This window comes from Hemibagrus wyckioides, linkage group LG02, assembly GCF_019097595.1.
Source record: "Hemibagrus wyckioides isolate EC202008001 linkage group LG02, SWU_Hwy_1.0, whole genome shotgun sequence".
In the NCBI taxonomy this organism is placed as follows: Eukaryota; Metazoa; Chordata; class Actinopteri; order Siluriformes; family Bagridae; genus Hemibagrus; species Hemibagrus wyckioides.
In genome coordinates, this window is record NC_080711.1 from 25,296,941 (window position 1) to 25,313,927 (window position 16,987).

The following is a 16,987-nucleotide window of genomic DNA, read 5'->3' on the forward strand; positions in this document are numbered from 1 at the left end:
AGTGTATAGTATAGTATATGGTGGAGTGTATAGTATAGTGTTTCGTGTAGTGTATAGTATAGTGTATGGTGTATTGTATAGTATAGTGTATGGTGGAGTGTATAGTATAGTGTATGGTGGAGTGTATAGTTTAGTGTATGTTAGTGTGTATAGTATAGTGTATGGTGGAGTGTATAGTATAGTGTATGGTGGAGTGTATAGTATAGTGTATGGTGGAGTGTATAGTATAGTGTATGGTGGAGTGTATAGTATAGTGTATAGTATAGTGTATAGTATAGTGTATGGTGGAGTGTATAGTATAGTGTATGGTGGAGTGTATAGCATAGTGTATGGTTTTCTGTATGTTAGATTGTATAGTATAGTGTGTGGTGGAGTGTATAGTATAGTGCATGGTGGAGTGTATAGTATAGTTTATGGTGGAGTATATAGTATAGCGTATGGTTTAGTATATAGTATAGTGTATGTTAGAGTGTATAGTACAGTGTATGGTGGAGTGTATAGTATAGTGTATGGTGTAGTGTATAGTATACTGTATGGTGGAGTGTATAGTATAGTGTATGGTGGAGTGTATAGTATAGTATATGGTGGAGTGTATAGTATAGTGTATGGTGTAGTGTATAGTACAGTGTATGGTGGAGTGTATAGTATAGTGTATGGTGGAGTGTATAGTATAATATATGGTGGAGTGTATAGTATAGTGTTTGGTGGAGTGTATAGTATAGTGTGTGGCGGAGTGTATAGTATAATATATGGTGGAGTGTATAGTATAGTGTATGGTGGAGTGTATTTTACAGTGTATGGTGGAGTGTACAGTATAGTGTGTGGTGGAGTGTATAGTATAATATATGGTCGAGTGTATAGTATAATATATGGTGGAGTGTATTGTATAGTATATGGTGGAGTGTATTGTATAGTGTATGGTGGAGTGTATAGTATAGTGTGTGGTGGAGTGTACAGTATAATATATGGTGGAGTGTATAGTGTAGTGTATGGTGGAGTGTATAGTGTAGTATATGGTGGAGTGTATAGTATAATATATGGTGGAGTGTATGGTATAGTATATGGTGGAGTGTATTGTATAGTGTATGGTGGAGTGTATAGTATAGTGTGTGGTGGAGTGTACAGTATAATATATGGTGGAGTGTACAGTATAATATATGGTGGAGTGTATAGTCTAGTATATGGTGGAGTGTATTGTATAGTGTATGGTGGAGTGTATAGTATAGTGTGTGGTGGAGTGTACAGTATAATATATGGTGGAGTGTATAGTATAGTGTATGGTGGAGTGTATAGTATAGTGTATGGTGGAGTGTACAGTATAGTGTGTGGTGGAGTGTATAGTATAATATATGGTGGATTGTATAGTATAATATATGGTGGAGTGTATAGTATAGTGTATGGTGGAGTGTATAGTATAATATATGGTGGAGTGTATAGTATAGTGTATGGTGGAGTGTATAGTATAGTGTATGGTGGAGTGTATAGTATAGTGTATGGTGGAGTGTATAGTATAGTGTATGGTGCAGTGTATAGTATAGTGTAAGGTGGAGTGGACAGTATAGTGTGTGGTGGAGTGTATAGTATAATATATGGTGGAGTGTATAGTATAATATATGGTGGAGTGTATAGTATAGTGTATGGTGGAGTGTATAGTATAGTGTATGGTGGAGTGTATAGTATAATATATGGTGGAGTGTATAGTATAGTATATGGTGGAGTGTATTGTATAGTGTATGGTGGAGTGTATAGTATAGTGTGTGGTGGAGTGTATAGTATAGTGTGTGGTGGAGTGTATAGTATAGTGTATGGTGGTGTGTATAGTATAGTGTATGGTGGAGTGTATAGTATAGTGTGTTGTGGAGTGTATAGTATAGTGTATGGTGGAGTGTATAGTATAGTGTATGGTGGAGTGTATAGTATAGTGTATGGTGGAGTGTATAGTATAGTGTATGGTGGAGTGTATAGTATAGTGTATGGTGGAGTGTATAGTATAGTGTATGGTGGACTGTATAGTATAGTGTATGGTGGAGTGTATAGTATAGTGTGTGGTGGAGGGTATAGTATAGTGTGTGGTGGAGTGTATAGTATATATATGGTGGAGTGTATAGTATAGTATATGGTGGAGTGTATTGTATAGTGTATGGTGGAGTGTATAGTATAGTGTGTGGCGGAATGTATAGTATAATATATGGTGGAGTGTATAGTATAGTATATGGTGGAGTGTATAGTATCATATATGGTGGAGTGTATAGTATAGTGTATGGTGGAGTGTATAGTATAATATATAGTGGAGTGTATAGTATAGTGTGTGGCGGAGTGTATAGTATAATATATGGTGGAGTGTATAGTATAGTGTATGGTGGAGTGTATAGTATAATATATGGTGGAGTGTATAGTATTGTGTATGGTGGAGTGTATAGTATAGTGTATGGTGGAGTGTATAGTATAATATATAGTGGAGTGTATAGTATAGTGTGTGGCGGAGTGTATAGTATAATATATGGTGGAGTGTATAGTATAGTGTATGGTGTAGTGTATAGTATAGTGTATGGTGGAGTGTATAGTATAGTGTTTGGTGGAGTGTATAGTATAGTGTGTGGCGGAGTGTATAGTATAATATATGGTGGAGTGTATAGTATAGTGTGTGGTGGAGTGTATAGTATAATATATGGTGGACTGTATGGTATAGTGTATGGTGGAGTGTATAGTATAATATATGTTGAAGTGTATAATATAGTATATGGTGGAGTGTATAGTATAGTGTGTGGTGGAGTGTATAGTATAATATATAGTGGAGTGTATAGTATATTGTATGGTTTAATGTATAGTATAGTGTATAGTACAGTGTATGGTGGAGTATATAGTATAGTGTATGGTGGAGTGTATAGTATAGTGTATAATGGAGTATATAGTATAGTGTATGGTGGAGTGTATAGTATAGTGTATGGTGGAGTGTATAGTATAGTGTATAATGGAGTATATAGTATCGTGTGTGGTGGAGTGTATAGTATAGTGTATGGTGGTGTATATAGTATAGTGTATGGTGGAGTGTATAGTATAGTGTATGGTGGAGTATATAGTATAGTGTATGGTGGAGTGTACATCATAGTGTATAATATAGTGTATAGTATAGTGTATGGTGTAGTATATAGTATAGTGTATGGTGGAGTGTACATTATAGTGTATACTATAGTGTATAGTATAGTGTATGGTGGAGTGTATAGTATAGTGTATGGTGGAGTGTATAGTATAGTGTATAATGGAGTATATAGTATAGTGTATGGTGGAGTGTATAGTATAGTGTATGGTGGAGTGTATAGTATAGTGTATAATGGAGTATATAGTATAGTGTATGGTGGAGTGTATAGTATAGTGTATAATGGAGTATATAGTATAGTGTATGGTGGAGTGTATTGTATAATATATGGTGGAGTGTATGGTATAGTGTATGGTGGAGTGTATAGTATAATATATGGTGGAGTGTATAGTATAGTGTATGGTGGAGTGTATAGTATAATATATGGTGGAGTGTATAGTATAGTGTATGTTGAAGTGTATAGTATAGTATATGGTGGAGTGTATAGTATAGTGTATGGTGGAGTGTATAGTATAATATATGGTGGAGTGTATATTATAGTGTATGGTGGAGTGTATAGTATAGTGTGTGGTGGAGTGTATAGTATAGTGTATGGTGGAGTGTATAGTATAGTGTATGGTGGAGTGTATAGTATAATATATGGTGGAGTGTATAGTATAGTGTATGGTGGAGTGTATAGTATAATATATGGTGGAGTGTATAGTATAGTGTATGGTGGAGTGTATAGTATAATATATGTTGAAGTGTATAGTATAGTGTATGGTGGAGTGTATAGTATAGTGTTTGGTGGAGTGTATTGTATAATATATGGTGGAGTGTATGGTATAGTGTATGGTGGAGTGTATAGTATAATATATGGTGGAGTGTATAGTATAGTGTATGGTGGAGTTTATTGTATAATATATGGTGGAGTGTATAGTATAGTGTATGGTGGAGTGTATAGTATAGTATATGGTGGAGTGTATAGTATAGTGTGTGGTGGAGTGTATAGTATAGTGTATGGTGGAGTGTATAGTATAGTGTGTGGTGGAGTGTATAGTATAATATATGGTGGAGTGTATAGTATAGTGTATGGTGGAGTGTATAGTATAGTGTGTGGTGGAGTGTACAGTATAATATATGGTGGAGTGTATAGTATAGTGTATGGTGGAGTGTATAGTATAGTGTATGGTGGAGTGTACAGTATAGTGTGTGGTGGAGTGTATTGTATAGTGTATGGTGGAGTGTATAGTATAGTGTGTGGTGGAGTGTACAGTATAATATATGGTGGAGTGTATAGTATAGTGTATGGTGGAGTGTATAGTATAGTGTATGGTGGAGTGTACAGTATAGTGTGTGGTGGAGTGTATAGTATAATATATGGTCGAGTGTATAGTATAATATATGGTGGAGTGTATTGTATAGTATATGGTGGAGTGTATTGTATAGTGTATGGTGGAGTGTATAGTATAGTGTGTGGTGGAGTGTACAGTATAATATATGGTGGAGTGTATAGTATAGTGTATGGTGGAGTGTATAGTATAGTATATGGTGGAGTGTATAGTATAATATATGGTGGAGTGTATGGTATAGTATATGGTGGAGTGTATTGTATAGTGTATGGTGGAGTGTATAGTATAGTGTGTGGTGGAGTGTACAGTATAATATATGGTGGAGTGTACAGTATAATATATGGTGGAGTGTATAGTATAGTATATGGTGGAGTGTATTGTATAGTGTATGGTGGAGTGTATAGTATAGTGTGTGGTGGAGTGTACAGTATAATATATGGTGGATTGTATAGTATAGTGTATGGTGGAGTGTATAGTATAGTGTATGGTGGAGTGTACAGTATAGTGTGTGGTGGAGTGTATAGTATAATATATGGTGGAGTGTATAGTATAATATATGGTGGAGTGTATAGTATAGTGTATGGTGGCGTGTATAGTATAATATATGGTGGAGTGTATAGTATAGTGTATGGTGGAGTGTATAGTATAGTGTATGGTGGAGTGTATAGTATAGTGTATGGTGCAGTGTATAGTATAGTGTATGGTGGAGTGTACAGTATAGTGTGTGGTGGAGTGTATAGTATAATATATGGTGGAGTGTATAGTATAATATATGGTGGAGTGTATAGTATAGTGTATGGTGGAGTGTATAGTATAGTGTATGGTGGAGTGTATAGTATAATATATGGTGGAGTGTATAGTATAGTATATGGTGGAGTGTATTGTATAGTGTATGGTGGAGTGTATAGTATAGTGTGTGGTGGAGTGTATAGTATAGTGTGTGGTGGAGTGTATAGTATAGTGTATGGTGGAGTGTATAGTATAGTGTATGGTGGAGTGTATAGTATAGTGTGTTGTGGAGTGTATAGTATAGTGTATGGTGGAGTGTATAGTATAGTGTATGGTGGAGTGTATAGTATAGTGTATGGTGGAGTGTATAGTATAGTGTATGGTGGAGTGTATAGTATACTGTATGGTGGACTGTATAGTATAGTGTATGGTGGAGTGTATAGTATAGTGTGTGGTGGAGTGTATAGTATAGTGTGTGGTGGAGTGTATAGTATAATATATGGTGGAGTGTATAGTATAGTATATGGTGGAGTGTATTGTATAGTGTATGGTGGAGTGTATAGTATAGTGTGTGGCGGAATGTATAGTATAATATATGGTGGAGTGTATAGTATAGTATATGGTGGAGTGTATAGTATAATATATGGTGGAGTGTATAGTATAGTGTATGGTGGAGTGTATAGTATAATATATAGTGGAGTGTATAGTATAGTGTGTGGCGGAGTGTATAGTATAATATATGGTGGAGTGTATAGTATAGTGTATGGTGGAGTGTATAGTATAATATATGGTGGAGTGTATAGTATAGTGTTTGGTGGAGTGTATAGTATAGTGTGTGGCGGAGTGTATAGTATAATATATGGTGGAGTGTATAGTATAGTGTATGGTGGAGTGTATTTTACAGTGTATGGTGGAGTGTACAGTATAGTGTGTGGTGGAGTGTATAGTATAATATATGGTCGAGTGTATAGTATAATATATGGTGGAGTGTATTGTATAGTATATGGTGGAGTGTATTGTATAGTGTATGGTGGAGTGTATAGTATAGTGTGTGGTGGAGTGTACAGTATAATATATGGTGGAGTGTATAGTGTAGTGTATGGTGGAGTGTATAGTGTAGTATATGGTGGAGTGTATAGTATAATATATGGTGGAGTGTATGGTATAGTATATGGTGGAGTGTATTGTATAGTGTATGGTGGAGTGTATAGTATAGTGTGTGGTGGAGTGTACAGTATAATATATGGTGGAGTGTACAGTATAATATATAGTGGAGTGTATAGTATAGTATATGGTGGAGTGTATTGTATAGTGTATGGTGGAGTGTATAGTATAGTGTGTGGTGGAGTGTACAGTATAATATATGGTGGAGTGTATAGTATAGTGTATGGTGGAGTGTATAGTATAGTGTATGGTGGAGTGTACAGTATAGTGTGTGGTGGAGTGTATAGTATAATATATGGTGGATTGTATAGTATAATATATGGTGGAGTGTATAGTATAGTGTATGGTGGAGTGTATAGTATAATATATGGTGGAGTGTATAGTATAGTGTATGGTGGAGTGTATAGTATAGTGTATGGTGGAGTGTATAGTATAGTGTATGGTGGAGTGTATAGTATAGTGTATGGTGCAGTGTATAGTATAGTGTATGGTGGAGTGTACAGTATAGTGTGTGGTGGAGTGTATAGTATAATATATGGTGGAGTGTATAGTATAATATATGGTGGAGTGTATAGTATAGTGTATGGTGGAGTGTATAGTATAGTGTATGGTGGAGTGTATAGTATAATATATGGTGGAGTGTATAGTATAGTATATGGTGGAGTGTATTGTATAGTGTATGGTGGAGTGTATAGTATAGTGTGTGGTGGAGTGTATAGTATAGTGTGTGGTGGAGTGTATAGTATAGTGTATGGTGGAGTGTATAGTATAGTGTATGGTGGAGTGTATAGTATAGTGTGTTGTGGAGTGTATAGTATAGTGTATGGTGGAGTGTATAGTATAGTGTATGGTGGAGTGTATAGTATAGTGTATGGTGGAGTGTATAGTATAGTGTATGGTGGAGTGTATAGTATAGTGTATGGTGGAGTGTATAGTATAGTGTATGGTGGACTGTATAGTATAGTGTATGGTGGAGTGTATAGTATAGTGTGTGGTGGAGTGTATAGTATAGTGTGTGGTGGAGTGTATAGTATAATATATGGTGGAGTGTATAGTATAGTATATGGTGGAGTGTATTGTATAGTGTATGGTGGAGTGTATAGTATAGTGTGTGGCGGAATGTATAGTATAATATATGGTGGAGTGTATAGTATAGTATATGGTGGAGTGTATAGTATAATATATGGTGGAGTGTATAGTATAGTGTATGGTGGAGTGTATAGTATAATATATAGTGGAGTGTATAGTATAGTGTGTGGCGGAGTGTATAGTATAATATATGGTGGAGTGTATAGTATAGTGTATGGTGGAGTGTATAGTATAATATATGGTGGAGTGTATAGTATTGTGTATGGTGGAGTGTATAGTATAGTGTATGGTGGAGTGTATAGTATAATATATGGTGGAGTGTATAGTATAGTGTATGGTGGAGTGTATAGTATAATATATGGTGGAGTGTATAGTATAGTGTATGGTGGAGTGTATAGTATAATATATGGTGGAGTGTATAGTATAGTGTTTGGTGGAGTGTATAGTATAGTGTGTGGCGGAGTGTATAGTATAATATATGGTGGAGTGTATAGTATAGTGTATGGTGGAGTGTATAGTAAAGTGTATGGTATAGTGGTGGTATAATGGAGGTATGATGATGAACTTGTAGTATACGTTTGAGCAGTGGATGTTGATAACTGTGATCTGTGTGGATGTCACATGACCAATGAAAGTATCGGAGACTATTAAGAAAAAAAACTTTCTTCCTTTGTTAGTGGTTCATGTTTACACGTCACTTTAACAAATGTCTCTCTGTACAGAACTCAGGCTCGGTCCTGTTTGGTCATTACAGAAACAGAATAATGAACAGGGATTTGAAACGAGTTTCAATTTTTTAAATTAGCCTTCATCAATATTCAGCCTGTTCTCACACAGAACCGAGCTGTAGTGGTGTAGTCGTGTAATCTCTGAGAACATCCCAACACTCAGCTCTGTCCCTAACCCATTGAGCTGCAGCAGAGTTTTCCACATTCCACCAGAACTCTTTCCATTTCCACCTTTCAGCCCCAATTTCCTGACCTTCAGCTTTAATGTTCAAATTCAAACATTTCGTTCCATCTTTCTAAAAGTAAACAAACTGAATATGAACAAAAAAAATCCATCACTCGACATCCAAAGTCCCTAAGAATAAAAAACATCCAGCTTTAATGTGAACCTTCGCCATCCTGCGTAGAATACAGAAACTAATATTCTCTAAAGTTCGTCTCGTAAGCAGCATTTGAAAACTTGAGAAGAAGAAGAATGTCTATAAGCGTATTATCTAAGCATATAAATCTGTGTTTTTGCTTCTGTCACGTTTCCTACAGAACGCTCAGCACCTTACATTATAATTCCACTCATACTGCAGCATGCTGGAATCTGATTGGTCAGAAGATGTGCACATATGTACAGTATGTACACAGGTGTTCCAGCTGTGACATGAACAACAGATTCATATTAATGAGCCGGTTCTGATCTGTTATGGTTTCTATAGCAACGGCTGGTTCACAGGGACATGTACGGTGACGGTCCTCATTGGTCAGTCCTGATCTCTGAATTCAGTGAGGAAGTTTCAGCAAACATTAAAGAAGAATGATTTCATATTATAGAAACTGTAAGGTGAAGAGTTTGAGTGAGGACAAAGGAAATAAATGACTTTAGACATGACACGAGCGTGAGGAGAGGAACACTTCACCCTCACACACTCCCAGTTTATTATTCAGGGCTTTGGGGTTTTGGGGGAATTCAGATCATTATTCAGATTATCTGATGAACCACACCTCAGCAACAGCAGAGAGCCAAAAGAAGACAAAACGAAATGAATTAAAGCTCTAAAAGTCACTGGAAGGAAAAAAAAGGAGAAACTACACACTGTAACTGTGGCAACCATTCGTTCATTCGTTCATTAACACAGACTTCTGTCAGTGAGAGTCTGAGAACTGTGAGGAACCCGGAAGCTTCCCAAGACTCCAAACGGTTTCAGAGGTAAAAAATGAGAGACGCAGGAAAGAGAGGAAATCTGTAAAATCTGTAAAGGACTCAGTGTGAGAGCGAGGAATCGGGTGTAATTGAATCAGTGATTCTTCCTCTGCTTCCCCTCTTCTGGAGGGGATGATCATCATTACCCCCGGCTCTCGTGGGAACACAGAACACGCTTCATGTGGTACTTTACATGTTCATGTCGTGTGTTTCCTGTGCGATAAGCTCGGCTCTCTCAGCTCACACACACCGATATCTTCAGCTCAGGATTCAGCTCGAGCTTTTCTCCCTCAGCATCCAGCTCTTCACTCTCACAAAGCACACAACAACAGTCCAACAAAATCTAGAACCCTCACTGCTTCCCTGCAGAACCCCACAATGGAGTGTTCACAAGATAAGAACCTTTACTGCTAGCTTCTAGGTACGATGATGATCCAGATACTTAATCAGGGTTCTTCAGGATTTTTGAATGAGGAACTGTTATAAAGTAGAGTTCTCAGGAATAAGGAACTGTTATAGAGTTCTCAGAGGAATGATGAACTGTTATAGAGTTCTCAGAGGAATGATGAACTGTTATAGAGTTCTCAGAGGAATGAGGAACTGTTATAGAGTTCTCAGAGGAATGATGAACTGTTATAGAGTTCTCAGAGGAATGATGAACTGTTATAGAGTTCTCAGAGGAATGATGAACTGTTATAGAGTTCTCAGAGGAATGATGAACTGTTATAGAGTTCTCAGAGGAATGATGAAAGGTTATAGAGTTCTCCGAGGAACGAGGAACTGTTATAGAGTTTTCAGAGGAACGAGGAACTGTTATAGAGTTCTCAGAGGAACGAGGAACTGTTATAGAGTTCTCAGAGGAATGATGAAAGGTTATAGAGTTCTCAGAGGAACGAGGAACTGTTATAGAGTTCTCAGAGGAACGAGGAACTGTTATAGAGTTCTCAGAGGAACGAGGAACTGTGATAGAGTTCTCAGAGGAACGAAGAACTGTTAAAGAGTTCTCAGAGGAACGAGGAACTGTTAAAGAGTTCATATTATGTTCATATGTTAAAGAGCTCAAAGTTAAATGAGTTGGTCAGAAATGTGTGTGTATAATGAGGTTCTCTCCTCCTCTGTTCTGCAGGTGAATGAATAATGTTCTGTAGGTTCCACTGAGTCGCTCACGGCTGATTTCTGGATCACTTCATCACCAGATCAACAGCAGAAGCGTAAGAAGCATCACTCACTCACACACTCACACACACACACACTCATTACACACACACACACACACACACACACACACACATTACACACACACACACACATTACACACACACACACACATTACACACACACACACACTACACACACACACACACACATTACACACACACACACACACATTACACACACACACACACATTACACACACACACACACACACACATTACACACACACACACACACACACACATTACACACACACACACACTACACACACACACACACACTACACACACACACACACACACATTACACACACACACACACACACACACATTACACACACACACACACATTACACACACACACACACACACACACACACACACACACACACACACACACACACACACATTACACACACACACACACTACACACACACACACATTACACACACACACACACACACATTACACACACACACACACACACACATTACACACACACACACACATTACACACACACACACACACACACACACACACACACATTACACACACATTACACACACATTACACACACACACACACACACACATTACACACACACACACACACACACACACACACACACACACATCACACACACACACATTACACACACACATATTACACACACACACACACACACACACAAACACATACACACTCACACACACACACACACACATTACACACACACACACACACACACACATTACACACACACACACACACTACACACACACACACACATTATACACACACACACACACACATTACACACACACATTACACACACACACACACACACATTACACACACACACACACACACACACACACATTACACACACACACACACACTACACACACACACACACATTATACACACACACACACATTACACATTACACACACACACACATTACACACACACACACACATTACACACACACACACATTACACACACACACACACACATTACACACACACACACACACACACACACACATTACACACACACACATTACACACACACACACACATTACACACACACACACATTACACACACACACACACACATTACACACACACACACACACTACACACACACACACACATTACACACACACACACACACACACATTACACACACACACACACACACACACACATTACACACACACACACACACATTACACACACACACACACTACACACACACACACACACACATTACACACACACACACACACATTACACACACACATTACACACACACACACATTACACACACACACACACACACACATTACACACACACACACACACACACACATTACACACACACACACACTACACACACACACACACACATTATACACACACACACACACACATTACACACACACACACACACATTACACACACACACACACACATTACACACACACACACACACACACATTACACACACACACACACATTACACACACACACACACATTACACACACACACACACACATTACACACACACACACACACACATTACACACACACACTACACACACACACACTACACACACACACACATTACACACACACACACACACACATTACACACACACACACACACATTACACACACACACACACACATTACACACACACACACACACACATTACACACACACACACACACATTACACACACACATTACACACACACACATTACACACCCACACACACATTACACACCCACACACACATTACACACACATACACACACACACATTACACACACACTCTTTTGTTCATGTGGGTCAAAGCTGCAGTGTGTGCGGCTCTGCTGCTGTCTGAGATAATGAACCAACACCTTCTGACCGATCTGACCAGCGTGGTGTGAGGATCAACACCTCAGGGTTTTATCAGTTCAGTGCAGATGGATCTCTGATTATTGAATATTTCAACACGACTGCTAACGTTTATCTTTACATGGGTGGCTTGGTTTATTTTAAGATGCTGTTTTACATGTTCATGTCTGAATGTCTCAGTAACCACAGCTGGGTGTCTCTGCAGGTGTGTGTGTGTGTGAGTGTGTGTCTGTGTGTGAGTGTTTGAGAGTGTGAGTGTGCGTGTGTGTGTGTGTGTGTGTACGCAAGTGTGCAATGTGTGTGTGTAATGTGTGTGTGTGTGTAATGTGTGTGTGTGTGTAATGTGTGTGTGTGTGAGACCCAGCATTCCTCTTAACTTCCTCTTCCTTCTCTCTTGACAGAACTTCCCTCCCTCCCTCACTCACTCACTCACTCACTCACTCTTCTCATCCCCTTGCTCCATCGCTCCCTTCTCCCCTCATCCCCCCGCTCTGTGGCCATGGAGGCGCGAGGAAAATTTGACTTCAGCGCCACGGCAGAAGACGAGCTCAGCTTTCGTAAAGGAGATATCCTGAAGGTATAGAAACTGCAATCTTAACCCTAAAACACTGACTCTGTGAAGGAACCCTGAAAGGTTCTATGTAGAACCCAATAACAGAGCTTCAGGGAGGATACCAAGAACCCTTTATTATCCAGTCATCAGTAAAAACCCCTTAACGTAGGTGTAACCCTGCATCTGTGTGCAGATCATCGGCTCTCAGGATGACTGGTTGAAAGCAGAAATGCACGGACATGAAGGATTCATTCCGAAGAACTATGTGGACAGACAGATACCCAGGTGAGTTCCTCTATACGCTCCTCACAACATTTTGTACATAAAACTCTTAAGTTTTCCTGCATTTCATACACACGTGTAACACGTGTAATAAGTGGTAGCTGTAGACACTCAGGCATGACAGTGTGTACGTCAGCTCTTCCTGTTAAGGTTATTTCCTGTGGCATGGTTTTCTGAACACTGAATCTCTCATTTTGAATCACTGAATCACTCATTCTGAATTACTGAATCACTCATACTGTATCACTGAATCACTTATTCAGAATTACTGAATCACTCATTCTGAATTACTGAATCACTCATTCTGAATTACTGAATCACTCATACTGTATCACTGAATCACTTATTCAGAATTACTGAATCACTCATTCTGAATTACTGAATCACTCATTCTGAATTACTGAATCACTCATACTGTATCACTGAATCACTTATTCAGAATTACTGAATCACTCATTCTGAATTACTGAATCACTCATTCTGAATGACTGAATCACTCATTCTGAATCTCTCATTTTGAATCACTGAATCACTCATTCTGAATCACTGAATCACTCATTCTGAATTACCGAATCACTCATTCTGAATCACTGAATCACTCATTCTGAATTACTGAATCATTCATTCTAAATCACTGAATCACTCATTCTGAATGACTGAATCACTCATTCTGAATCTCTCATTTTGAATCACTGAATCACTCATTCTGAATCACTGAATCACTCATTCTGAATTACCGAATCACTCATTCTGAATCACTGAATCACTCATTCTGAATTACTGAATCATTCATTCTAAATCACTGAATCACTCATTCTGAATCACTGAATCACTCATTCTGAATTACTGAATCACTCATTCTGAATCACTGAATTCTCCATAACTTGTTTGAAATCTGGTTAATAATGAATTTAATATTTTGTTCAAAGTTGCAGAAACAATGGCTCCTAAGAGATCTGTTCTATTACATTAAAGAACTGTTACATTAAAACTGTCCTTAGAGTGTGTGTGTGTGTGTGTGTATGTAGATTTCCAGTGAAGTCACTGCAGTGTGTGATCACTCTCTCATTCCTCTTTATTATGGGTGGTGTTTGTGTGCAGCTGGTTCCAGGAGAATGCCAGTCGCAGCACTTCAGAAGAAATGCTCAAGTCCCGGGAGGTGGGAGCATTCCTGATCCGCGGCAGTCAGAGCTCACCTGGAGACTTCTCCATCTCTGTGAGGTCTGAGGCAGAACACACACACTTTGTTTGTTCCTCTCGTTAAGGATTCCTCCACAGGAAGAAACTGGAGAACCCTGTGAAACACCCACATTTCACCTGTATTACACGTGTGTTCCCTAACGTGTAGATGAAGAGGAAAATACAGAACTGTTTATGACAGATTATAACTCTTTATAACTCAGCATCAGAAAGAATTTCAGCTCAGACCGAGCAAAATGACTGGATTAGCTTTAATCTAATCTAATCTAATCTAATCTAATCTAATCTAATCTAATCTAATCTAATCTAATCTAATGATCTGAGTGAAAGTTGATGTTGTTTTATTAGCATAAACATCACTTTACATGTACAGTTCATTCATGTGAATGCAATTTTGTTTCCTTTCATGACGAGGGGATTTTACGATCACAATCACATTCTCCTCTTTCTTTTTTCATTTATTTTATAAATTAATTTATTGAATAACTCTAACTACATAGGTGAGTTTTGTTTGCTTAAATGGCATTTGAACATGTGACACTGAAGAGCGCTCGTGATATCTGAATCTTTCTCCTATCCTGACACGCTGTGTATGAGCTATAAAGACGGACCGTTTTCTCCATCCATCTGCCTTCATTCATTCCTCAGCATCATCTCTGGTGTTATCAAGTGTTTATACAAACATGCAGAAAGTGTTACACAAGTGTTTAAATGAACATCTTACTGACCGGAGAAAATATTTAAATGCTCCAGTAGTCCTGAATGTCCATCTGGAATGAAACAGATTAAGGCTTGGATAATTTGGGTCCATGTGGGGACTGCTCAAAAATGACACTGACCTTCATACCGACGCTGTAATGATTAGAGTGTAATGTCGGTATGCACCAGCAGAGGGAGCAGCTGAGAGGACTGACACTACACCGAGTTTATGTTAATGATCATGTTTACCTAAAATAGTGAATAATAATAATCCCTAAATCAGTGTGTGTGTGTGTGTGTACATGAACTGTGTTTTGCTCTTTATTATATTTTTGTCTCTCTTTCTGCTTTTAGACACGAGTTTGATGTACAACATTTTAAAGTGATGAAGGACAATAAAGGTCATTATTTCCTGTGGAGTGAGAAGTTCACGTCCCTCAACAAGCTGGTGGACTTTTACAAAACATCCTCCATCTCCAAGCAGAGAGACATCTTCCTAAAAGACGGAACCCGAGAGGAATCCAGAGTCCCAGCGCCTCATCCTGTAAACACACACACACACACACACACAGCACCTCATCCTGTAAACACACACACACACTGATTCAGTGATTATTATTATTCACTATTTTAGGTAAAGAAAGAGAACAGCCGCCCCCAACCAGCAACACACCGCAGACCCACAGAGCAAACTCAGCAGGTAAACCTCTCTCTCTGTCTCTCTCTCTCTTTCACACACACACACACACACGTGCTGATGTTGTAAAATTGTGTTTATTATTAGAATAAACCAGGCGGTTTGGAGGAGAGAACTCACAGCATGGGTTCTGCAGGGAAGAACAGTCCTGTTAATGCCCTACCTACACCCAGACGCCCTTCTGACATCATACCTGCACCGGTACACACACACACACACACACACACCTGTTTTATATTATGGTAAGATTTTCTATCTCCTCAATGTCACTATGTGTGTGTGTGTGTGTGTGTGTGTGTTATGACAGAGGCCATCTGTACAGGTGAAGGCTCTGTATGACTTTGTCGCAGAGGAAGATGATGAGTTAGGCTTCAACGCTGGTGACGTCATTGAGGTTCTGGATCGTTCCGATGCGTCATGGTGGAGAGGACGCCTGCGCGGGAACGTAGGACTTTTCCCTGCTAACTACACGGATCAGATGTAAACCACCCGGTGAAGCGGTTCTTTTGTGGCGCTTTTACACTTTAAGTCAGATCTTCACTGATTACGAGGACAAGATAACGACATTAATTGGATTAATTTCAGAATCATGATTAAGTGTGAATATTTGTGCTTTGAACAGAGAGGTACGATTCAGTCTGACTCCAGATCCCACACACAGACGGAACGGGAACGCGCTTTTATTCTCCTGCTGAGTAACGGCTATCATAATCATTGTTCCTCAGTCTGGCTCCTGGACACCTCAGGTTCTCTCTCTCTCTCTCTCTCTCTCTCTCTCTCTCGTCCGAGTTAACCTGAGTGTGTGAGAGATGGGAGAACACGGAGTGTGTTGTCAGGAGGAATTCCAGGACCAGGGTTGATCCACTGTACAGAAGAACAACTACAAACATCTTTCTGTATATTTAATATTCAGTTTATTGGAACTAACATCAGAGCCAGGACCAGTCACTAGTCTACAAAACAGAACCTTTTCCCCTGATTTTTTTTTTCAATTATTATTCTTTCTCTCTTTCTTCTTTTTTTTCTTTTCTAAACGTTTTTCTTATGCTTGTCTTTTATAAAAAAAAATTAACCTCAACAAGGTCTTTACTGTAATCTA

The 16,987-nt window shown here is 38.7% G+C and overlaps 1 protein-coding gene across 1 annotated transcript in view; it reads left to right on the forward strand.

Annotated features, from left to right (window-relative positions):
- The window catches only part of LOC131342930 (GRB2-related adaptor protein 2-like), a 35,814-nt gene that overhangs the window by 18,784 nt on the left and 43 nt on the right, over positions 1 to 16,987 (forward strand). The window contains exons 2-9 of the mRNA XM_058374254.1: positions 10,457 to 10,541; positions 12,859 to 13,034; positions 13,204 to 13,295; positions 14,394 to 14,513; positions 15,546 to 15,735; positions 15,826 to 15,891; positions 15,976 to 16,089; positions 16,196 to 16,987. The exon at positions 16,196 to 16,987 is cut by the window's right edge and continues 43 nt beyond it. Of these exons, the coding sequence (XP_058230237.1) occupies positions 12,957 to 13,034; positions 13,204 to 13,295; positions 14,394 to 14,513; positions 15,546 to 15,735; positions 15,826 to 15,891; positions 15,976 to 16,089; positions 16,196 to 16,372 (837 nt within the window). The 5' untranslated portion in view covers positions 10,457 to 10,541; positions 12,859 to 12,956 and the 3' untranslated portion in view covers positions 16,373 to 16,987. The remainder of the gene's footprint in view (positions 1 to 10,456; positions 10,542 to 12,858; positions 13,035 to 13,203; positions 13,296 to 14,393; positions 14,514 to 15,545; positions 15,736 to 15,825; positions 15,892 to 15,975; positions 16,090 to 16,195) is intronic.